The following is a 26,431-nucleotide window of genomic DNA, read 5'->3' on the forward strand; positions in this document are numbered from 1 at the left end:
TTCGACCAATATCATGATATGGAAGTGAAGCATGGGCCCTGAAAGAAATATCCAAAACCAAACTCGACACATTCGAAAGAAAAGTTACTTACTTAAGCCGTCCTCTTGTACCTTACGGTGTTGAGGTACCGAGGTGTCGAAAGAAAAGTACTGAGGTACTAGGACCTGTGAGAGAAAACGGAATCTTCAGAATTCAATACAACAGCCAGCTTTATCAACTTTAGAAGGAAACACCCCTGTCAGACTTCATTAGAATAAAAATATTGCAATGGGCCGGACATGTGATAAGAATGGGACAGGATAGGCTACCAAAAAGAGCAATGATCGCTAGGATGCAGGGAAAGAAATCGGTCGGAAAGCCAAGAAAGCGCTGGTAAAACACAGTAAGCAGCGATGCACTAGCATTTTTATGAGTCCGTATATGGAGAAGAACAGCCACAGATAAACAAGGGTGGAGGCAAAAAATAAAGGAGATCAAGTCTTAATTTGGGCTCTAGTGCCGTAGAAGAAGAAAGAGAATAGGATGGAAGGACGAACTTCCTTTTTGTACAGTGTTTTGAGGTGTAAAATATGATAACATTGCATCTTTTTGTGCCTGCCGTTCCTGTTCTCTTAATTTTTGTTTTTTTCGTTTTTTACTGCCACTTAAATATTTGTAACTCATGATAATAACGAAAAGATTACTTAAGAAAAATAAGTGTTTAAAGAAATTTAATAAAACGACTAATGATTAATGAATAGATTAGGTAAACTAACTTAAAAAGAACAGGACTAAGAACTAATTCAAGCAAGCAATACCTTATCTTTACAGAAAACGGCATCAAACTAAATATCAGAAGAGTAAGGGCGAACTCGCGTATATATTATGTAGACGAGTGCGCCCTTACTCTTCCAAGCTCCTGAATGTATTACATTTAAAAGTACATTTTGAATAAATATTATGACAATACGTAATGATATCTCTTGTTAGTCCTACCTCTTGTTAATCCTTCGGAGTGGTGTCTAAATTTTGCTTATTGTTTTTTTTTTGCTTATTGCTTATTGTTTTTACTCAGTGTGATGATAAGAACGGTTTATGGTTTATGAATGAAACCTCTAACCTAATTTGTTACCATTTATCATTTCCTGTTTGTAAAATGAAATAATTTTGAAAATTTATTTTGTTTTTTCAATAAAAAAAACTTTCTTTTAGTGATCTTTTCGGGCCCAGTAAAATTCGGGCCCGAGGCAGGGGCCTCATGGGCCTTGTGGTAAAATAAGCCCTGCTCTTCTAATGAAGATGTTCTTCAAATGATGAATTCAGAACGTCTGCTCATAAACATCATAAAGATGAGAAAAACAGAATATTCCTGCCATATAATTATAGGACCTAAATACTATTTATTTCGCCTCATAATACTAGGAAAAGTGAAGGGAAAGATATGGATTGGTCGAATGGAACATTCATGGCTGCGTAATATTAGACAATGACGTGGTTTCACAATAGAAGAATTATTTCGCGCAGCAGCCGATAGAGAAGGGTTTCAGGAAATTTTAAACATGATGATGTTCTGATGACGTCCGAATACGGACACGGCACCTAAGGAAGAATAGAAGCTAGTTTGGGGCCAAGGAGGTTGTTGTTTTTGAAAATATTGTAGAGCTTGCATTGATTGCGAAGGTTTGTGGAATTTTACTGGATTGTTAATTTGTGTAAAGGCAATTGGGAGTTGTCGACAGTGTATGTGACTTAAGTGTGTCACCTCTTGACTGGGAGTGTGGGGGCGGTAAGAATTTCTGAGAATACCTGGGATGCAGTAGTTGACCCACATGCCTCGTGATGTAATAAAAGGTTCAATGAAGGGAGATGAGGTTTAGATGAAGAAAGGAAGGGGTATGAGGATAGTTGGGTCATGAGAATCGCAAAGTAAATGTTTTCGATTGGATCAAAAGTAGAGCAATATGGGAGGAATCAAGAGTGTATGCGTGTCAAAAATATTGCCTACCACGTATTCGTTTTCTAACAGTAGGTTTTTATGAAGCATTCCTGTTTATGAAAAAGCTACTTGCAATTTATATTTTTATAATTCATCATTCAGGTACTTCTCCATACATTATAATACGTATTTTTCGAGAGCTACATTCCTGCAATTCTTACGTTTAATTTAGCCGATTTAGTAAAAAAAATTAATGTTCTAATTACATTAACTTAAAATTAAATTTTATGGATACTTACCAATGTACATTCCAAAAGTTCTTTCTTTGATAATTTTTCTACAATGGCTACGGTATAACAATCACCCAACATGTTACTAGTAGTTCTAATTCGATCGCTGAAAAATTAATAATATATATTTAAAACCAGAAATTGTGGTGTTGAAATTTTCATTATAACAGCTGAAACTGTAAAAAAGACAAATCAGAAAAATCTGTTTATGTTCATCTCAATAATTCGGATTCGAAAAAGAGAGAAAGGAACGCGTGAGCAGATATTGAGCTGTCTTCCTAATTCTTTGAACCCTTGTCACGGTGTAGTTACACTCTAAACATTGTTAGCTTGCTGTCTTCATTGGCTGAAATCCTGTGCCAGGAAGACGACCTTATGTAGGGATTTTCCCACCAAGCCTTCATTTGGTCTGCCCATCGTTTGTTAGATCTTCCTCTTGCAGTGGCGTAGCGTGAGTGTCGGCTGCCCGGGGCGGAAGACAATTTTGCCGCCCTCTTATTTAGGTATTTTAATTTAATGCATGCTAGACATTACATACATTAATTATAGAGAACTTTTCGGCGAGAACATTCAGCCTTATTTTGTATTATACAGGTTAAATTTTAAATAAAGAATTTTATTCAAGTTTTACAATCACGTTTATTAATACAAAAAATCTTTTACTTTAACCAATTAGATACATTGATATAACTTAGGTACCTATCACTTAAGATTAGGTACACCTGGACGATCGACAAGATTAAATTAAATTAATTTTTAATTAGAACTTAAACGATACTATAATGTTATATTTTTATTTTTATTGAAAAGTAATATGAGTATTTGTTAGAATTAAAAACAAAACTTCCGTCTTCAATTAAAAATTTATACGTCTACTTTTTAAGAGCAAAGTCCTTTATTGCACCGTCAATATCTATCGCATCACACACCTCTTGCTCAATAGACAAAATAGCCAAAGTTAGTTAGTCTTAGAGTACTCATTGTCGATCTTAAATAATTTTTAATCAACTTAAATTTTGAAAAACTTCTCTCACAGGTGACATTGCTGATAGCAACTGTGAAAAATATTCGGAACATTGTTAAACAATTGACCAGAGTATCTTCCAGCTCGGATTTAACAATAAATTTAAATAATTTAAGTAAGTCTGCATTAATCAATTTATTTTCGTTGCCTGTAGCAGCAACGAAAGTCCGCAGTCGAAGTCTTTCCAGCATGAAATCCTGCTCGTCAATTTCGTCAGATGCGTAGTCTAGATTACATTCAGTGTTGTCTGGATCTAATAATATAGCCGGCGTTAGATACGCAAACTTATCCGTTAAATTCTCTAGCGGTTGAAAACGCTTACGAATTTCTACAATAACTATCTAACGAAGAAAATATCTTTCGTCTCTACTCATTTTCACACGACAAGTTAGCATCTCTAGTTCCGTCATCAAAAATATGCTTTCTTGTTATACGCCTCCGAGGTTTTATGGAAATTCCAAGTTTTTTACACAAATTTTTTGCATAACCTACAGCGCCATTTGCCCATTCCTCTCTTTTCTCTGTCAATATCATCTGCAAAGCATTTACTTTGAAAGCGCACAATCTTATGTCAAGTCCCCTTGTTTGTAAATATTTTTGTGCATCATTCACTTCATGTAGCACCGGTTGCCACAGGCCCAAAAAACAAAGAAAGGAAAATAACTGCATCGAAACTAGTAAAGCACCTGCATATGTCCTAGTGTTTAAGCTTTCACCTGCTTCTGTCAGTTTTCCCAAAGTGACGAGAATGTCTTTGTAATGATGCCATGTCACATTTACGGAATCGCCTCTTGCACTCCACTGCGTGTCTTGAACCCTTTTTAAGCATTTGCCTGTAGCTGCTATCAGAACTTCCCAACGATGAGTTAATGAGGAAAAAAAGAATAGCAACGTTCTAAAGTGCCGAAAAAAGTTACTGAATCCACCTCAACTGAGGCAGCGTGTGAACAAACTAGGTTTAACGAATGATTTGAGCAAGGAACGAATTCAACTTTAGGGTTTTTTTCTAGAATTCTTTGCTGGACTCCTGAATACTTTCCAGCCATAACAGCAGCATTATCATATTATGCTTGACCTCTACAGTTGCTTATATCTAGGCCATCAGCTTGAATCTTATCCAAAATCATCTTTGAAATCCCTTCAGTAGCTTTGTCTTTAGTTTCAATGAAATCTATAAAAGATTCCATTACTTTTACTTCCTGATTTTCATTTACTACGTATCTTAATACCTGACTTGTTTGATCTTTATGAGGAAGATCTGGAGTGCTGTCGAATATAGTTGAATAATACTTAGCCTTTTTTATTTATCCGATGATATGCTGGCGAATGTTGGTTAAATTTTGACGCCCCCTAAAAGTGCCGCACGGGCCGCGGGCCGCCCCCACTACCCTACGTCACTGTCCTCTTGGTCTTCGGCCTTCTACCTTTCCGTCTATTCACAGGCCTACAGAAAAAAAATTTGTTTTGGTGCCGTGAATATTTAAGCTGATTTTTACTATATTAGGGACGATAAATGGAATTATGGATTCCGTTTTTTGTATCAGCTCTAGTTTATGGATATGGCACATTCCGAAATTAGTAGTTTTAATATTTGAGATAATGAAGAATAGGATATGCTATTCAAAGGAATATACATTGTTGATTAAACTTCTTCCTCGGTATATTTGTTGTTCTCACTGTATTATGCGTTATTTATGCAAAAAAATAATACTTTAATGTCGTTACATTACTATTTTATACGGAAATAAAACAGCTTGGAATGTATTATTAAACTTTTAAAACTCCTGCATATTAAGCTAGGCCTAATGAACCAATTCTTAAAGGCACTTGATTCTAATGCTTGGCCTACATAGGAAAGAAGCTGCCCCAGATAAGTACGGAAAAACTTAAAGCTGGAATCTTTGATATACCAGAGATCAGACTTTTTACAAAGGATACGGCTTTTGTGAGGTCAATGAATGAGGCAGAGAAAAAAGCTTGGCTTTCATTTGTGAACATTATTAAAAAATTTCTGGGAAATCACAAAAGTAACAACTATGCTGAGCTGGTAAACTGTTTGTTGAATAACTTCCAATCATTTGGATGTAATATGAGCATCAAAGTCCACTATCTTCACAGCCACCTGGACCGTTTCCCTGAAAACTTAAGTGACACAAGTGAGGAACAAGGTGAGAGATTTCACCAAGGTATAAAAACCTTGGAGGACCGCTACCAAGGAAGATGGGACACCCATATGATGGCAGATTTTTGCTGAAGTTTGAAGAGAGACTGTTTAAAAGTTCAATCCAGGAAATCACGCAAGCGAAGCTTTCGTTACGTCAAGTTTTTTTTTTATGTTTTTTTCTCAAAACTAGTTGTATATCTGTTTCATTGTACAAAGAGTTTTATTGTACCTATTAAATGGCTTAAAATATACGTATTTTCTAATTGTGTGATTTTTATTTCAATTTAGTATATCCATATCAGCATATTCGTATTTTAATGCATAAAAGCTGGCATATACGTTATCTTCAAAACTAGAGCTGATAGGGCAAAACTAAAGCCATATTCGGAATCAGCACCCCAAATGTACCTAAAATCAGCTCTAAAAACTTTGGCACCAAAAACACTGTAGGTCGTGTTACCCATAGTTCCATGGCTCCCGTTCTTCTGGCTATGTGGCCGAAGTAATTTTCCTTTTTTAATAGCCTGTCTTTTATATGAAGCTCTTCCAGAATTGACAAGTTGGTTCTCTGTCCAGGACACGCGTAGAATTCTTCTATAGACCCACATTTCGAAGGCTTCGTTCTTACTTCTATCCATTTTTTTAGAGTGCATGCTTTAGCTCCATATACAATTTACTACTTCGAAATTCGTCACTTCGTGTATGTGCGGTAGATTACGATTTTCCCTGTCTACAATCTTTTTTCCGAAGTCCGAATTGTTTGCTTATCCAGCTTAGCCATTCGTCGGTGATGGGTATCATTTCGACTTCATTTGTTGCTAGTACAAATGTTTCATTTCCGTATCTCAGGTTATGAGTTTTTCATCCTTCTATAATCCTCATTCTCCATCCCATTCTTCTAGTACTTTTCTCATTATATATTCAGAATATATGTTGTCTACTAAGGGTAATAGTATACAGCCCTGTCTAGTTCCTTTCTTCTTTTGATCACATTTGAATATATTCTCCCTCTAGATTAAATACTCCCATATTTCCCCTTATACTCCAGAGGGGATCTCATTTTCCTGAATTGAAAGCCTTTTTGGCATCTACGAAAGAGAACAGCATTGGTATATTGGTTTCCTCATCATCATCATAAGTGGCTCTACAATCCGTTGTGGATCTTGGCCTGCTCGCAAAGAAGTCGCCACTCCTGTCGATTCTTCTCCATCTTCTGACCCTTAGAATCTTTAGGTCTTCTTCCACATCATCAATCCATTTTCTTCGTGGTCGTCCTCTACGTCTTGTGCCCTCTGGTTTTGAAAGTGTTAATCTCTTTGTGTATTCGTGATATGACATCCTAGCAATGTGTCCAGCCCATCTAAGTCTCTGCACTTTAACGAATTTCACACTATCTGGATCGGTGTATAACTGATATAGTTCAAAGTTGTCTCTTCTACTATCCCATTTTCATTTACGGCCCCAAAAATCTTTCTAAGCATTTCTCTCTCAAAAATACTTAGAAGTCTTTTATGATTTTGAGATAAGGTCCACTTTTCAACCCATATATCAAAACCGGTCTTATTAAGGCCTTTAAATATTGAGGTAATATAAAAATGAAGACCAAACATCGGACGAAATAGAAATACGTAGAGGGGTACGACAGGGTTGTATATTGTCACCGCTCTTGTTTAATATCTACAGCGAACAAATATGCCAAGAAGCTCTCTCATATGCAAACGAAGGGATAATAGTCAATGGAGAAGTTATCAATAACATTCGATATGCTGACGATACTGTGATAATGGTAAGAACAGCGAAAGATCTACAACATCTAGTTGAAAGTATGAATGAGATATGTACTGTTCTTACGATGTCAGTTGGACCAGTATAAAAACAAAATTCGACACCGATTGTCGGCACCGTTTGTAAAACATAGGCGGCGCAATAGAAATTAATGAGTAAACTTTTATTTTTAAATTATGGTTCAATATTTGTTAAACAGTAATAATGTTGTTAACTGTTCACATTTCTTTATGAAATTGACACGAAAGATAATTAAAAATACATAATACAAATGAAATTTAACGTGCTTATTAATTTGAGAACTAAAGAAATAAGACTACACTTTGAATATACACATAAAATACATGAAAACGAACAATTCCTCTTCCAGTCGAATTGTCTAATTCATGACTAATGAAGAGATCACTTTTACTACTCTATAGTATTTTTACTACAAAAGCGATATTACGTAGGTCAAAATTTTTGACGTAAGAGAACTGTCAAAACATTAGAATGTGACTCTTCATTATATCCATGTTTATAATAAACATGGCAATAATGAAAATTCACATTCTAATGTTTTGACAGTTCTCTTACGTCAAAAATTTTGACCTACGTAATATCGCTTTTGTAGTAAAAATACTATACATAGGACATATTTTTGACAAATTGAAATATATCACTATCCGTGTGTTCAGAACTTGATTCGACACTTGTCGTGTTTATAACTACCACACCAATATTGGAAAAGAAGTGAAAGGCGCAATTTACACAACAGTTATCAGACCAATAATGACATAAATACGCGGCAGAAACACGACTTGATACAGAAAGGACAGAAAGAATGCTAGAAACAGCAGAGATGAAAATGCTTTGAAAAATCGATGGGATATGGGAAGAGGTAGAAGTACAGATATACGACAGATATGCAAGGTGGACAACATCAATAACTGGGTAAAAAGCAGAAGAGTATAATGGAACAACTACATGAGCCAAATGACAAAAAACAAAGTAGTAAGGACGGCGAGAGACGGTTCCCCAATAGGAAGACGATCAGTTAGGTCTGTATCCCGCGTATGAAAAAAAAAGTTGATTAATAGTAAGCTGAAAATTTGTTAATAGCTTAAACGGTGTCTAGTCGGATAAACTGTGATATATGAGAACACTGTAACAGGGGCAGTTTTAATTGTGGTTAAAAATTTGGAACGGTCAGACTTAAACTCTCCGAACAGAGATTAAACTCTCATGCAAAAATCAGACTGCTATTTATCAGCTGTCATAATTCCTGTCATTTGACATATTCTACATGTTCCACTCATTAAAACGCCCATTTGGTGATAAATAGTAGGCTGATTTTTGCATGAGAGTTTAATCTCTGTTCGGAGAGTTTAAGTCTGTTCTGTCGGACAAAATACATGTGCCGTTTTCGTGGTCTGGCCGTTCCAAATTTTTAACCTGTTCCACAATTAAAACTTCCCCTATTCCAGTGTTCCCATATATCAAAGTTTCTCCAACTACACACCCTTAAGCTATTAAAAAATTTTCAGCTTGCTATTAATCAACTTTTTTTTCATACGCGGGATCCAAAACTAAGTGGGAAGACCACGAAAACGATGGAATGACAACTTACTGGAGCCACATTGAAAAACAGACAGTCATGTCTACACAAGAAGAAGAAGAAGGAAAAGAAGAAGACATTAATATTGGTGACAAAGCAAGATAATATTTTTATTTTACTTGAACTTGAGCTACACAATTTTTCCAAATGTCACTTTTGACTTGTAAGTATATATATTGTATTAAAACAGAAAATAGTGAAGAATTACCAAGAATGATGGAAGCACTAGATAGTGAATCGACAAAGATGGGACTGAACATCGCTTACAGTAAAACAAAAGCCATGACCAATCAACAAGGAGAACCAATAATTACAGTGGCACAAACAAGAATAAAGCAAGTAAAAGAGATATTCTAGGACAAATCACTAAATTAAATAAAAAAAATCAGACCGAAGAAATAAAAAAAAAATAATAAGATTGGCCTGGGCATCACTCGGAAAACTGTCTTTTATTCTAAAGAAAAAAAATACCCCCAATACCTAAAATCAAGAGTCTTCAATCAATGTACACTCCCTCTCCTCATATATGGCTCTTAGACATGGACACATACAAAGGAAAATATGGAAAAAATAAAAATATGAAACATGAAAAATTCCATTAATTACATTATCCAATCAGCGGACTGAGCAAATTGACGTCATTAAATCTCGCATAATATATGGGACATCCTGTATAAACAATACAGTTTCAGTATAATACAATACAATAAAATTTAAAATTGATCATTAAAAGTATATAATACTTACAAATGCAACTTAATGTGCTTATTCATTTTTTAAGTACCTACTAAAGAAATGAGACAAAAAATGTATTATAAAAATAAAATAATTGTAAGTTATGACGACGACACTGTTTATTTAGTGTTTATATTGCTTGCCGCCTTTGAAACATGAGAAGGTATTTTGACCAGATAACGATATGATTTGAGCCTAAGCACTTCCGAACAATTTGACCAATTACTCTTCAGTATTGCCCAATAAGATACGTTAGAAAGTAGTAAGCCACACCCGCGTCCATGTGGACTAATACAAGGAGTGATCAATTTTGAAGCAAGCAAATGTTTATATGGTTTATCTTTATTTCTATGCTCTTCGTAGAATTATTGACCGGACCCCAAAAATGCTTCTGGTCCAACTGACATCGTAAGAACAGTAATAACTACGGCATAAGGATGAACGTCAAAAAAACCAAATATATGACTTTCAGTAAGAATCCAATAAATGACACTAGTATCACAATACACGGTACCCAACTTGAAAAAGTAAACGAATACAAATACTTGGGAACCCTTATCAATAAAACAGGTGACCAAAATCACGAGATAAAAAGACGTATTGAAATTGCCAGGTCTACTTTTGTAAAAATTAAAAAATTATTTTGTAATCGTGATATTAGTATTCATGTACGAACTAGAATGTTAAAATGCTATGTATTCAGTACCTACTTTGCTCTACGGTGTTGAGTCATGGACTCTTAAACAGAGGAATATTAAAAATCTTGAAGGCTTTAAGATGTGGTGCTAGGGCCGTATACTAAGAATAAGTTGGGTGGATAAAATTACAAATGAAGAAGTAATACGCAGAATAAATAACGAGCCAGAAGTTCTACTGAATATAAAAAAGAGAAAACTTGAATACTTATGCCACCTGATGAGGGGACAAAAGTACATATTCCTACAAAATATTATGCAAGGAAAACTCCAAGGACGAAGAAATCCAGGCCGTAGAAGAATGTCCTGGATGAGAAATTTGAGAGAGTGGTTTGGCTGTACCACTAACGAATTGTTCAAAACAGCAGTCAATAAAATTAGAATCGCCCTAATGATATTCAATCTCCGATAGGAGACGCACTCAAAGAAGAAGAAGAAATATTGAGCTTTACTGCACGTTTTATATTTTTATCTTTTAAATGTTTCTCGTGAACAGTTCTGTTTGCTATTGCTATGCGTTTTTTATTTCGTCGCTTGTCGTGTTTGTTGCGTTTACTAGTGATCCAAGATATGTGATTTATTTGACTTGCTGAAAGGTATGCAGGCCAATCAAGTTAGGTTTTTACTAGACATAACGGAAAAGACGAGGTTTGACAGTTGAAATGTGTAGTATGAGATATTACAAAAAGACTAACATCTTTGGATTCATCAATTTTTTAGTGGAACATTTTTTAAATAAACAATCAAAACGTCAAACTTAGTATTTTACTCATAACTTAAAAACTTGTTTATTTAGAAATTTGACGTCCACAGGTAACTTTCTCAGAAAAAAAAAAAGATACATCGAATGAGATACGCTAAATAAAAATCGGTTAATAAACAAAAAAGTTATTGCAAAACGGATGACAAAATCACTGTTTTTGAATATAGTTAATAACAATGTTATTGTTTGTTAAAATACGTTTTAATATACCCAAAATTTAGGGCACTATGGTGTTTGAATGGTGTGCAAAAAATGGTCCAGATCTGTTAAATAGTTTTCGTAAAATTGAATTTGTTTATAAAATTTTTTGAAAAACGAGCTAATTTCTGAGGCTGGTCCAGTTAATATAGCTGAATGTATCTCAATAATCCGGGGCTCATTTCCTTCGTTAAGATGTATACTAACAGCTTATAAAAAAAAATTTTAAAAAAATTACATATACGTACACAAAATTATTTGTTAATAAATAGCAGTTTTTAAGCTTATAAACAATTACAATAATTTCGTAGAAATTAGATCAAATTAAATGGCAATAAAAAATACGGAAAGCTGGTTAAAATACACAACTTTCAAAAAAATTTTTTAGGTCTTACGACCCTTGGGGTCTGAGATAGCCCCTTTTTTTGAAAAATCACTGTTACGTTAATTAACAACACTAAGAGCTGAAATTAACCAATCTTTTATAAGAAAAGTCAAAGTTTTTAACAAAGTTTTTAGTAAAAAAATGTTAAAAATTGTTTAAATAGGAGTGTTATAATCACAGAGTATTTTGCGTTCCGACTAAAGTAAAAAATAGCGGGCGTAGTCGACTGACTGGATAGTGGGCGCGGTTGGCGACCGGCATGCGGCAGCAACTATTAAAATTACGTTATCCCGACCACAAAAATCCACTTTAAGGCGAATGACAAATTTTCGTCATTCCTTATGTTTTCGAGGTCTCTGAATCCGAATATGGAGTTAATTTTTTTGTAGAATTAGTGGAACATGTTCAAAAATCAAATTTTATGCAAAAATGCGAAAAATCAATTTTGATGATTTTTCAATTTTAACTCACTGTATTTATGGTCGCTGTGAAGTTGTTAATTTTTAAAAATGTTGTCGTCAGATTTCGTTAGTTTCATGTTTACTTAAAAAAGTTGAGTGACAAACTTTTTAGTTTATAATTTTATTTAACACAGAAATAAAATAGAATTTATGAAGAAGTTTTCCAAAAAAATTTAATTTAAAATATGCAATAGGAAAAATGTTATGTGACTTTATAGACGAGCGGCACACCCCAAAAAAGCTTATTTCTCGAGATACTGATACTAATTTTGGTCATACTTTATATTTTTGATGGTGCTCAAAACTAAAATTAGGGTTGTTTTGAATTTTACGTGGGGGAACATGATCAAAATCGCAACTTTACCCTAAAAATAAAAAAAAATCACGGTTTTTTTGAGTTTAATTTGCTACAACTCTGTTCCATTGTAATATTTTTTTCTGATATTTTTATAGTATATATTTCTCACCTTTCTGAAGACAATGGGACCTGCTTCAATATTTCTGTCTTGCCATAAAGAAAGTTACAAATTGTTTGAAGTAAAAGGTGCAGATTCTTGAATTGCAAAGTTTAATCGCAAAAGTTGAGTAACAAAATTTGAAATTTAGCTGTTTAATTAATTTTAAGTTAAAATCTAGAGTACAGAGAACAAAATGTTTTATAGAAAAAAAAATGGTGTAACTTTTAATTTTAAGAAAAACGTGGTTTCATCTTTTTTTATTTTTAGGGTAAAATTGCGATTTTGACAATGTTTCCCCATCTAAAATTCAAAATAAAACTCATTTTCGTTTTCAGCACCATAAAAAGTATAAAGTAAGACCAAAATTAGCCATTCACCACACCGTGGTTGATATCCCGAGAAATGAGCGTTTTTTTGGGGGGAGTACCACGTACCACTCGTCTATAAGGTCGCGTAACTTTTTTTCTGTTGCATATTTTGACTTTGTGGCCTTTTTATTGTTATTTTTTTAATTTATTTATTTAAAATATAATTTTACTAAATAAATGTGCAACATAATAATATTCATAAAATTCAAGTTTCTACCAAAATATATAAATATAATATTAATTTAAGAATTAAGCTTCAAATCCGGTATACTGTCAATGTTAAAAATGGGCTGCAACGGTCTAGCGCTAGCGAATGCTAGTCCGCGAATTTATTCTCATTCGGCTGCACCCATCATTTTTTTTTACTTTAGTCGGAACGCAAAATACTCTTTCTTTATAACAATACTGTTTAAACAATTTTTAACATTTTTTCTTGCAAAAAACTTTGTTAAAAACTTTGACTTTTCTTATAAAAGATTGGTTAATTTCAGATCTTAGTGTTGTTAATTAACGTAACAGTGATTTTTTCAAAAAAAAGGGGCTGTCTCAGACCCCAAGGGTCGTAGGACCTAAAAATTTTTTTAGAAGTTGTGTATTTTAACCAGATTTGAGTATTTTTATTGCCATTTAATTTGATCTAATTTCTACGAAATTATTGTAATTGTTTATAAGCTTAAAAACTGCTATTTATTAACAAATAATTTTGTGTACGTACATTTAATTTTTTTTACTTTTTTTTTCATAGGGTATTAGTATACATCTTAACGAAGGAAATGAGTCCCTGATTATTGAGATACATTCAGCCATATTAACTGGACCAGCCTCAGAACTTAGCTCGTTTTTCGAACAATATTCAAAAACAGTGATTTTGTCGTCCGTTTTGCAATGACTTTTTTGTTTATTAACGATTTTAATTTGGTGTATCTCATTCGATGTATCTTTTTTTTCTGAAAAAGTTACCTGTGGACGTCAAATTTCTAAATAAACAAGTTTTTAAGTTATGAGCAAAAAACTAAGTTTGACGGTTTGATTGTTTATTTAAAAAATGTTCCACTAAAAAATTGACGAATCCCAAGATGGTAGCCTTTTTGTAATATCTCATACTACACATTTCAACTGTCAAACCTCGTCTTTTCAATTATGTCGAAAAACGGCTTATTTTTTACTAACTTAATTGGTCTAAAGGTTGTTGATTTGAATTCTCTGTTGAATATTCAGGGAGTTTTTAGAAACAAACATATATTTGGTTTTTTCCTCGTTTACCGTAAGTCCAGGGCCGGCTCTAGGGTTTTGAGCGCCCCGGGCAAAATAAAATTTGGCGCCCTTTCATACAAGAATATACCTACAAGTTTACTGCAAATATAAAAAATAGCAAAAAAGACAAAAAAATCAAAATTTCACTATAAAGAACTATGTAAAAACATATTTATTTAAAAAATAGTACAATAGTTATTATTCATAACTAATCCAACATATGACATAGCATAAGGAAGTTCAAACGACGAAGGAGCGAGATAAAAGATAAAGATAAATGCACATTGTCAACAAACAGAAGAAAATGTGTATAATGTTGTACAATATCAAAAAAGATGTTGATTGTGCGCAAGATATAGCTGCATCCCAATGACTAAATTGAAATTGAGGGAGTGGCATCCATATGGCATAAAATAGCACGTCGATATTCTTTGCAAACACAAGCTTGTACACCTTTATTTTTTCTATTCATGTTAAAGCCACTGTCATATCCTTGGCCTTACAATCATCTAAATTCAATTAAAAATCATTCATTAATTTTTATTACTTATCTCATATAATGAGTAGGACTATGATTTGATACTTAGAACCAAACTATGGGAAGCAATGGGAGACATCGAAGTTCCACGAATATTAATAATAGCAGTAAAAGCAGTCTACAAAAATAACAAAGTAGCTATCAAAATAGATAATAGAATATGCAGTCCACTATACAGTGAAAACTGTTTAAATCCTTAGTAATATGCAGGGTATTTATAAATAAGTGTGACAAAGTTTAAGGGCTACATAAAAAAATAATGACAGTTGACAGTTTCTATAAACGTATGTCCGCAAATACTTCGTTTCCGAGATAGAGGCTGTTGAAATTTGTCTTACAAACTGACGATTTATTTAGTACTCTAAAATCGGCTGAGATATGCAAATGAAATTTAATGAGATAATTATTGCGCATTTTTTGACATAAAATTAAGAATATCTACCATTGGCGCGAATACGGGTAATGGTCTGATTTTTTTAAAGAAAAAAAGTACGCCACTGAGATATTTCAAATAAAAAATCATTTTGAAATTCCTTGTTCTATTTGTGATACAAAAATATATCTTTCCTTTTTTTCATGCAGTTTTTATGCAAAAAATAAAACATCTTAACCTTACAAAATTTTTCTACCTTTAATTTTAATTTACATTTCTAATTCATTCTTACCCAGTTTATTGGCAGAAAAAAATTTTTAAAAGAAGAAATAAGTTTTCAATGAAAGAATAGGTAAATTTATGTACTAACATGGATGAGAATAATTATTTAAAAAAAATCATTTCTTCTTCTTCTTCTTCGCGCGACTAGGATTATTCCTGTTTGTCTGCCTCTTATTCTGTTTCAGTTGTTGTTGACTGTACATTGTCTTTCCACCTTTTCGGCGGCCTTCCAACGGGTCTTCTGCTATACGGCTTGTTGTTTTTACAGATGTTCGCTAATCTATCTGGTTCCATTCGATTTACATGTTCGTTCCAGTTTTTCTTTCTTGTTTTTATCCACCTGTTAATATTTTGAATTTTGCAACGTTCTCGTATACATCTGTTGCTTTGTCTGTCTCTTAATGATATGCCCGCTATTGATCTTAATACTTTCATTTCGATATTGTTGATTTGTTGTTTCGTCTTTCTTGTATCGGTCCTTGTCTCCGCTGCATATGTTAGGATAGGTCTTACTGTTGTCTTGTATACTTTTATTTTGCTTTCCATGGTCAGATATTTGTTTCTCCATATGGTTTCTCGGAGGCAACCACTTACTCTTGCCGCTTTTGTCGCTTGTGTTGTGGTCTCTGTTCTTATATTCCTGTCACTAGTGATCTCTACTCCTAGGTACCTAATTGAATTTCATTACTTGTTCTACAATTTTGCCGTCTATTTCTAACTTGCATCTACGCGGATCTTTACTTATCACTATACATTTAGTTTTTTCTACCGATATTCTCATATTAAATTTATTTGCTGTGAGATTGAAAGTGTGGAGCTGCCTTTGTAGGTCATCCTCGTTATCAGCAATTAGTACTGCATCATCGGCATAGCATAGTATCGTGATTTTATGCGCTCCCATGTGGTATCCATGTCGTTTTCTGACTTCCTGAATTATTTGATTCATCATCATATTGAATAACAATGGGCTGAGCGAGTCTCCTTGGCGGATTCCTCCCTTTAGTTCTATGCGTTATGTTTCTCCTGTTGACATTATAACTCTGGTCTTGTTGTTCTTGTTAATTTCCTTAATTAGCCTTATTATCTGGTGGTCTATTTGTTCAGCTTGTAATAAATTTAAGATATCATTTCGCCTCACCCTGTCAAAAGCACTTTTTAAATCTACAAAGCACATGTATGCTGGTTTTCCATATTCAATAGACTTTTCTACTATTTGCCTGATAATAAAAATTGCATCTATTGTGCTGCAGTTCTTCCGGAAGCCTTGCTGTTCATCTGCCATATTCGCTTTTTCCTCGATTTTATCTTTTATGACTGCCGTCAACAATTTTAATGTGCTGTTCATCAGACTAATGCCTCTATAATTTTCAGGATTTTTCGAGTCTCCCTTTTTGAGTATCGGTAGCAGGAGACTTTCCTTCCATTCCGCTGGTACTACTCCGATATTTATTATATCGACAAATAATTTTAGGAGCCATTTGAGTAGTGTTCTTCCTCCATATTTTAGCAGTTCATTATTTATCTTATAAGGACCAGGTGCTTTTCTATTTTTTAATTTTTTTTATTCGTTCTTGTAGCTCTTCTTCTGATATTAGTACTCTATCGTGGATTTCATTAATGTTTATTTCTCTGTTCTCTTCTTCTCCTTCTCCATATAATTTCGCGAAATGCTCAGTCCATTGTGTCTCCGTAATGTTATCTATCCGTATAAATTCATTCATTTCTGTTTTTTGTCTCCTTATCATCTTCCACACCTTTTTCTGGGATCCATAGAGGTCGTATTCCATATCTTTGGTAAATTTCTCCCAGTGTTCCTTTTTGATGTTATCTATTTCTTATCTATCTAAAAATCATTTCAAATGTTCAAAACTACCGTCGTTTCCCTCCTGACAATGAGCAATTTAATATTATGTTTCCTACCATAAATTTTATATTTTTTATTACGTGGATACCTATTTACCGAAATTTATATAACGTAAAAATAAAAAAAAATATTACCTAATTAATACCACAATACCACAAATTCTCAATATCTAACAAATCTTTGTTTTATTTCACTTTAATTATTACACACCCACGACACACGCCAATGTTGTTGACGCAAAGTGTACCTACAGAACAGAAAGACAAAATTATTTAACCTTAACCATTGAGGTGTATATAACATCCCTGATTTAATATTCAAGCGCCAGTATTATAATATCCCTCACTATTCATAAATTTGATCTTTGTCAATTTCTTTAAGTATGCATATACATTATACATTGTTATCATAACTGATAGGTACGTGACAAAAATGTCCTTTTACAAACTGAACAAACTTTTTAGATCGCAAAAAACCTTTTCGTCTGCATTAATATTGCAGATGGGTGATAAAAATTCTTAGGTTGCATTGCATTGATTAGAGAATTTTTGTTTTTGTCTAGTAATCTTTTTTTGAGTAATTGATTCTGATTATAGCTAGCAATAGTTTTCTTATTATTAAAATTGTTATTCAATCATATCTTAGGAATAATGCTCAAAGTTATGAAAAAATAATGAATGTAAAAAATATTTTATTATAAAGTATGAGGAAATAAATTAAATTATAGAAATGCTAATTGTGCCATCTAGTAGGGCAGTAGTACGCCGACAACTACTAATTATTTGAGATTTTTAGGAACAAAGGTATTTAGAAAATCGGATGTAATGCATTGTTGTGGATACTTTTTAACCCTCCTTGGTCCTTCTAGGGTTAATTCTAACGCATGTGCTTACGTTTTGCATTGTTAGTTGGGTCAACTTAACTAACTTAGGTAAGATCCCAAAGTCTATCATTGCATTATATAATGCAGTTCTTTTAACACTGTCGTAGGCTGCTTTGAAGTCGCTATTGGTTCCCTCGGTTTTTCTATTATATCTGTCTGGTGCTCAATATGTGCTCACGCGCTCCTTTTCCTGATACGAATCTGCATTGTTCTTCGACTATCTCTGGAAGTAGAAAGTTTTTTAGCCATTCATTGATTATATTATTATGTAGCAGGATCATACCTAAATTACTTCGGTAACATAGCTAGAAGCACGGGGACTATGGAGATATTGGTAGTAGAAGCAAAGGTAGACTTTCGTGGGACCATGGGAGTATGAAATGACGTCGTAACACTCTGTTGATTATCAATTCGAACAGCAACAGGAGAGGTTAACGAATTGTTCTCCTATGCCGATATATCCGATATTGAATAAAAACTGATCAAAAATATGAGTTAAAAAAGAAAGATCTAAAATAAACAAGATTTAAAAAGCACCTAAATATTATTAAATATAGCCAAAGCAGAATAAATAAAGAAACAAGAAAAATGTTAGGTATACATATTTAGCTGCCGTACCTCAATGGATTTAAATGTATATAACTTCATCACTAACGGAATTAAGGAACAGCGTCTATTTGATTTACATTGTGTCTTGTAATCTATCACTATTAACATTTTCAGTAGCATACATAATAATCAATCTAGCAGTGATCTTATAGATTTTTTGCCATTTAAATCAAATGCACCTTTCCTCTAACCTGATTCAAAATTTTGAAATAGTTATTAATATTAACTTAAAAAATACTTACACCAACCAGTCAATAGCAAATAATAAAGGTAAATCTTTTGTGGGAATCCCCATTGAAGTGACAATCATTAACACAAGCACTAATGCTGCACTAGGTACACTTGCTGAAGAGAAAGACATAATCGTCGATGTTACCCTAAAAATTTGTTGTATTATACAGTATAAAAGATGTTACAAAACAATAACTATCATCAATATAATATCTAAAAATATCAAAGCACTATGAATATGAGCTACTACATCTTCCGAATTGTCAACAAGTTTAAAATAAACCTTTTCTTTCAAAAATCCCCGATAGAAAAATTGGAATTGATTTAGTTAGATCAAACTTCAAAGGGCTGTAACTATTTTAACTTGCACATTTGGACGTAAGTTCAGGGCCGCGTTTAAGTCAATTGACGCCCTAGGCAATTCTCTAGTAGCCGCCCTACAAGCATGTACCATTTTTGCGAAAAAAATTGCAAGCAGATTGTTTTATTTAAATAAGAATACATAAAAATTGTCATTCCAGTTCCATCAAATCAGATTTTTTTCTTGATTTTTCTTTGGAAAAATCATCTATAATGTCGTCATAATTTATCGCCTTTGTTACGTCACTTTCTATGGACAAAATCGACAAATTGTTAAGACGTTCTTGCGTCATACTTGATCGGAAATTATTTTCATGTCTATTTTAAATTCTTGACCTTTTCGAAAATGACCTTTCAGCGGACACGTTGGTTGGCAACTGGGAGGCACAAATAAATGCGCAAAGCAATATTTTTTTTAATGGCATGGACTTTATATCAATCAGCCAGTCACAACATGACTACTATATCAAAAAGATTAAATATTTAAAGACCGTAAGTCCATAGAATATCAATAACGAAGAAAAATTAGTTCAATAGCTGTTGAGAGGTAATTTATGTACTGAAATAAAGAGATGGTACATACTAAGCTAAGGTAAGCTAATTATAGCCCTTTCAACATCATAGGTGTGTTCAAAAACGATCTGCAAAAATTTAATAACAATAACAATAAGATAAGAATAATAAAATAAGAATAATAATAAACAAGACGGTGAGGTCCTCAAAGTTCCATAGCAAGTTTTTTCTTTGTTTTTATCTTCCGCGGCTCCCTACTCAATCCGAAAGCCGCCTTGCTATGGACTGTCCAAGTTGCTCACCATATTTTCTCTATATACATACATACACATATACACACATATACTTTTAATACTACAAAACTATTTATTTACAAAACTACAAAGCAATATCAAAATTAGGGAAAACATCTCTATTCTTTAAATACTTAGATATGTAAATTATTGGTGATTGGTGATTTTATTGTGGTATCCAAATGAACCTTTAAGTGAATACATTCATGTATGAATGATGTAGGTATCTATTAGTGCAGTCAGTGAGGGTATTTGACTCCGAATTCCATCCTACTGCATCAATTTACTTGATATTTTCACTGTAAATAGGGAATAGCTTAAGAAACAAAGTCTACGCTATGACGCTTTTAACTTAGGGGTGGTTTCCACCCGTTCTCGGGGGTGGAAATTTTTTTATCAAACTAATACCGGAAGTGGCCAGAGAACCTAATTCCAAGTAATAACTGTTTTAAATTTTTTTTTAAACTCAATACTTTTTGAGTTATTCGTGGTTAAAAATTTGCCATTTTCATTGAAAAATGACACTTTTCGGAGACTGTTTTTTTTGGGAATACCATAAAAATTCTGCATCTAACGAAAAAAACTATATAAAACATTTTTGTAGTTTATGAAAAATCAGAGAGATTCATTTTTTTTATAAATCTTCTAGTTTTAATAAAAAAGAGATGGTAGGTGAAAAAAATATTTTTTGGTTCATGCTCAAATCGATGTATTCAACTTAAAATAACAGAGAAATGTCGATTTTAGGGGTATAATACTACGAATACCTTTTGTAGTGCTTGAAAACACCTTTAAAACGAGAACTGTTAAATGTCGGTTACATTCAAACTAAGCGAGATATGGTGCAAAAAAGCTTATGATTAATGTATTTTAAGGAAAAATGAGAAGTATTTTAACCCCTCATCCACCAGAATTTAAATGCATCGTTTTTCTTCTAGAATACCTTCTACTATAGTGTTATTTTTATATTCAAAAGTTGGACGGGTTTAAAATGAATGGTTTTTGTAAAGAATAAGATCAAATTATAGAGCGCATTTTTAAATTTTCTTAAAAATATTATTTTTCTCCATGTAATTCGAAAGTGATAACAGATACGTAAAAAATGCCTTACAAAAATGTAGGATTTTTTTAGATAACAATTTTATTTTTCTTTCATTACTGTATCTCATTATCATTTTCGAGTTACATGGAGAAAAAGGAAGATTTCAAAAAAAATAAAAATGCTCTCTATAATTTGATCTTATTTTTTTCAAAAACCATACATTTTAAACCCGTCCAACTTGTTGAACATAGAAATAACACTATAGTAAAAGGTATTGTAGAAGCAAAACGATGCATTTAAATCTAGTGAATGAGGGGTTAAATATACATATACCTCGTCCAATTTACTTACCCTTGCACGTCATCCGCGCCATAGCCTGTGACACGATACCAACACGAAATATTTAGGCGGTGGGTGTGTTCTTTTTTAGAATCAAAATGATTCTAAAGGGGAACACACCTACTGCCTAGATATTTCGTGTTGGTATCGTGTCACAGGCTATGGCGCGGATGACGTGCAACGGTAAGTAAATTGGACGAGGTATACTTCGCATTTTATCTTAAAATAAATGAGTCATCCTTTTTTGTCGCACAATATCTCGCTTAGTTTGAATGTAATTGAAATTGAACAGTGCGTTCGTTTTAAAGGTCTTTTCAGGCAGTACTTACAAAAGATATTGATAGCATTATACCCTTAAAATCGTCCATTTCTCTGTTATTAAGTTAAACACACCCATTTGAGCATGCACAAAAAAAATTCTTTTCGCCTACCATATCTCTTTTTATGTTATCACTAAAAGACTTATGAAGGAACGAATCTCTTTATTTTTCATAAGCTACAAAAATATAGTTTTTTTCGTTAGATGCATAATTATTAAGGTATTCGCAAAAAACCGTCAGAAAAGGCGACATTTTTCAATGAAAATGGCAAATTTTCAACCACGAATAAATCAAAAGGATTCAGTTTAAAAAAAATATAGTTGCGGTGCTGCCGACGGCCCAATTATCCCTAAATTTACGACTTCGGTCCTTTTTGAATGAATAGTGTTAAGAAAATGCAATTTGTTTTCTAGAAATGAATGCCCACTTATATTCCATTGATGGATGTACGATGTACTTAAATGTTAATTGATTTTAATTTTTATATACAAATATTTTTTGTATAGTATTTTTGCCGCCCTCTCATAATTTGCCGCCCTAGGCAACTGCCTATATTGCCTAATGGATAAAGCAGCCCTGCGTAAGTTAGGTTTAATCGAACTATTTTTGGTCCCAGAATATTTGTTTTAATTTATGACCTGCATTTTTGTTACACCCTGTATATACAGTTTGTTATACAGGGTGTCCCGAAAAGAGTGATCATAAATTATACCACAGATTCTGGGGTTAAAAATAGGTTGATTGAACCTAACTTACCTTAGTACAAATGTACACATAAAAAAAGATACAGCCTTTGAAGTTACAAAATGGAAATCAATTTATTCCAATATATCGAAAACTATTAGAGATTTTTTATTGAAAATGGACATGTGGCATTCTTATGCAGAAACATCTTCAAAAAATTATAGTGAAATTTGTGCACCCCATAAAAATTTTATGGGGGTTTTGTTCCTTAAACTTTTATGTACGTTCCAATTAAATTATTATTGTGCTACCGTTAGTTAAACACAATGTTTTTATTGAGATATTTTGAATATTTGTCAAATCCACCACATATTTATATATGGTTAAGTATTAAGTACGATTATAGAGACCTGGTAATAATATGACAATTTATTTGTAATTTACATTTTTAGGTATATTTTGAACCATATTAGACAAGAAGCCACATCTTGATAAAAGGTACCTTATCGAAAAAATACTAGTAGGCAAAAAAGTTTTAAAAACACTATGTTTACCTGATGGTACTGCAATAATAGTTTAATTGGAACGTACACAAACATTTGGGGGATTTAAAGGAACGAAATCCCCATAAAATTTTTATGTAAACATACATATTAAAAAAAGCCGCATCTCGATAAAACTGGTTTTTTGAAAAAATATTAAGAGGCAAAAAAGTTTTAAAATATTGTGTTTAATTAATGGTACCACAATAATAATTTAATTGGAAAGTACACAAAAGTTTGGGGGGTTTAGGGCCGTTTGCACCGACTATATTAAGGCTAGCTTAAGATTAAGGCGAGCTTAAAGCAAATATTTTCGCTGCACCGTATGTCAAACTCGATTTAAACCTCTCTTAATTTAAGCCGCCAAAGTCGGCGGCTTAAGAAAACTTATATTAAGTGAGGTTTAAATCGAGTTGGACATACGGTGAAACGAAAATATTTACTTTAAGCGGGCCTTAATCTTAAGATGGCCTTAATACAGTCGGTGCAAACGGTCCTTAAGGAACAAAACCCCATAAAATTTTTATGGGGTGTAAAAATTTCAGTTGTTTTTTTAAAGATGTTCCTGCCATAACAAGGCTACATGTCCATTTTCAATAAAAAATCTCTGAGAGTTTTCGATTAAAGAAAAAAAATCGTTTTTATTTTGTAACTTCAAAGGGCTGTAACTTTTTTTGTGTACACTATTGTATATAAAGGTAAGTGAGGTTCAATCTACCTATTTTTGACCCCAGAATCTGTGGTATAATTTATGACCAATCTTTTCGGGATACCCCGTATATAAAATATATAAGATAATCTGTAACGTATAATATACAAATAACATATTTATATAGAAATATAAATACATTCACGCACATGCACAAAATAAGACATAGGAAATCATAGTGAGTATATTCATGTTCATGATATTGTCTTAAAATGATCAAAATATTCACTAACAGAGTAAAAAGCAAATCTCAGAAGATAGTTTTTTAAAATGACTTTAAACTTATTGATTGTAAGGTGTTTAAAATCCTTAGGTAGGATTTTTGTCCCTTCGTCCTTTTCCTCCATTGTCTTACATATATTAATAATTTTCAGGTGGTCTTCCACGTCATCCAACCATCTCGTTTTGGGCCTTCCTTTTTTTCATCTTCTATTTTTTTCGTTTTTTTAAACATATATTCATTTCATTATATGATTAAACACGGAATGGGACGTTTCATCGCCGCCGGTTCATCGCCGCCGTTTCGATGCCGCCGGTTCATCGCCAGTCCATTTCATCGCCTTCATATCTAGCATTTCCTAGAATTCCTAATTAATACTAAAAATAAATAATAATTGTAACTGTCGAAAATTCGGAAATATATCAGATAGCGATTAATTGACTGGCGATGAATCGGCCGGCATCGGCATCGAACTGGCGGCATCGAAACGGCGGCGATGAAACGTCCTAGACCCGATTAAACATATATTTTTAAAATAATACTTCTTCCCAGCTTATCTTGATATAACATAGTAGAAAAAAATTACTTACCATATTGTTAAAATGGTCCCAGTTCCTAAATTAAATCCCGTCATTTGTGCTAAAAATACTGTAGAGGATGCAAGAAATAAAGCGGTTCCATCCATATTAATGTTAGTGCCTATCGGCATTACGAATCTTGTAATTGAGGAATGGATTTTTAAGTCATTATCTAATACGTTAAAGTTAACTGGTAAAGCAGCAGCTGCAGAGGCTGTTGCAAATGCCGTTACCGTACCTAAAATATTACGTACAATATTAAAAATGAATAGCGAAATATGCAAGAAGGCCTACGTACTATTATAGTAGGGGAGACCGGGGCAAAAAGGACCCCCTAACACTTTTTTACTTGTATCTGCCAAACTTAATAAGCACTGAAAACACCACCCTAAATAGGTTTGAATAACATTCTTTACTATAATGCTTAACAAAAAATGCAAATAAAGTAACACGTTTAAAGGGTCGTCTTCACGCTACGTCTAATTGTACGTTTTGTGTGTTATACAAAACGTACCTACGACAAAACGTACGTTTTGTCAATAAGCGGATTTAATTTTTTCGATTCGACAAGACGTACGTTTTGCTGTTTTCATGCTACGTCTTATTGTACGTTTTGTGTGATAGGACAAATCCTATACATTTTTTCGATTCTACAAGACGTAAAGACGTACGTTTTGTCGTAAGTTTTGTATGACACACAAAACGTACAATAAGACGTACCTAGCGTGAAAACGACCCTTAAAAAAACTACAACTTAAAGTGAAAATGACATCCGGTCCTGTATACCCCAGTATGCGGGGAAAATGGGACCATCAGTTAGTATTTGCAAAATTCGCATAAAAACATATCTTCGTCTTGTTTCACACCAACACATGCATATTGTGCCCATTTATTGCATTTCTGACACTTTATCCAGCCCTCTTTTTCTTGTTCTGACTATAAGCTTCATTGAAATATTTACATAGGTACAGTCCTAATCTGAATGTTCACTACTGTCTCTGTAATCCTTCACTGGCTGTTTTTTCTTTGGCAAAAGCTTCAAAATTTGAACTTTGTTCTGCAATTCTTTTGGGGTGCTTGTCAAAATTTTCGATATCTCCTGTTTAGTAGGTATTGATTTTGTGCTTCTCCTTATATTGGCTGAGTTCTGGAGACAGCCGTTGAAGTATGTCTGTAAAGAACTAGCATTGATCATTGATAGCATCAGCCTGCTTACTCTTACTGGTACCACGTTGAGGAGAATAATTATCAGATCTACCAGTTGAAGTTGCAGACAATTGCTGATTTGGAGTGGCAGATCTAGGAGAGCGAATGATTTTAGATTGCTGCAATGCTGACGTGGACAAATCTTCCTAGATGCAAGTTGTAAGTCAGTTTCTTAGCTTTCAGCTAAATCAAAAGCAATTCTACAGACATCAAGTGGTGTAAGTCCGTAAAATCTATTTTGAATATCGAAAAGATGTTTTACTAAAATTTTATCTTCTTCGCTAAAAACAGGCTTAAAACGGCCCCGGGAGGGTACCTGAATGGATCCGTTATCAGCCCTTACTAATTTTAAGCGTCGTATTAAGCAAGTTTTTGAAATCTTCCATTTTTACGAACAGCGATGGTAGCCTCGTTTGCTGTAGCTTTACTCCATTTGGGCGAAGCCTTTTTATTCTTGTAATTCCTCATCTGAAAAGATATCGTACATTAAGCAATTTTGTTAAACGAACAGTGGCATATAGGTACAGCGATCTTATATGCCCCAACGTACGTGGTCTTCGTTGCCCCATTTCACACGAAAAACATTATCAAGCATAAACTCAACAAAAAATTAAATTAAGTTAAATAAGTTAAATTAACGATTAAAATGCGTGACATAAAGATGAGAGATGTGTACTTGCACATATTTAAAGCAGCGGGCTTTTGTATACCTACTATATTTTGTAGTAAAATATCATAAGAGTATAGTAAAA

General features: G+C 33.2%; 1 protein-coding gene across 4 annotated transcripts in view; it reads right to left on the bottom strand.

The window, feature by feature from the left end:
- LOC126883270 (excitatory amino acid transporter 2-like) overlaps positions 1 to 26,431 on the bottom strand; it is a 216,391-nt gene that overhangs the window by 21,310 nt on the left and 168,650 nt on the right. For all 4 annotated transcript variants that reach the window (XM_050648599.1, XM_050648597.1, XM_050648600.1 and 1 more), the window contains 3 exons: positions 24,486 to 24,711; positions 18,885 to 19,019; positions 2,216 to 2,312 (listed from right to left, as the gene is read on the bottom strand). In XM_050648599.1, the coding sequence (XP_050504556.1) occupies positions 2,216 to 2,312; positions 18,885 to 19,019; positions 24,486 to 24,711 (458 nt within the window). The remainder of the gene's footprint in view (positions 1 to 2,215; positions 2,313 to 18,884; positions 19,020 to 24,485; positions 24,712 to 26,431) is intronic.

This window comes from Diabrotica virgifera, chromosome 4, assembly GCF_917563875.1.
Source record: "Diabrotica virgifera virgifera chromosome 4, PGI_DIABVI_V3a".
NCBI classification, from domain to species: domain Eukaryota; kingdom Metazoa; phylum Arthropoda; class Insecta; order Coleoptera; family Chrysomelidae; genus Diabrotica; species Diabrotica virgifera.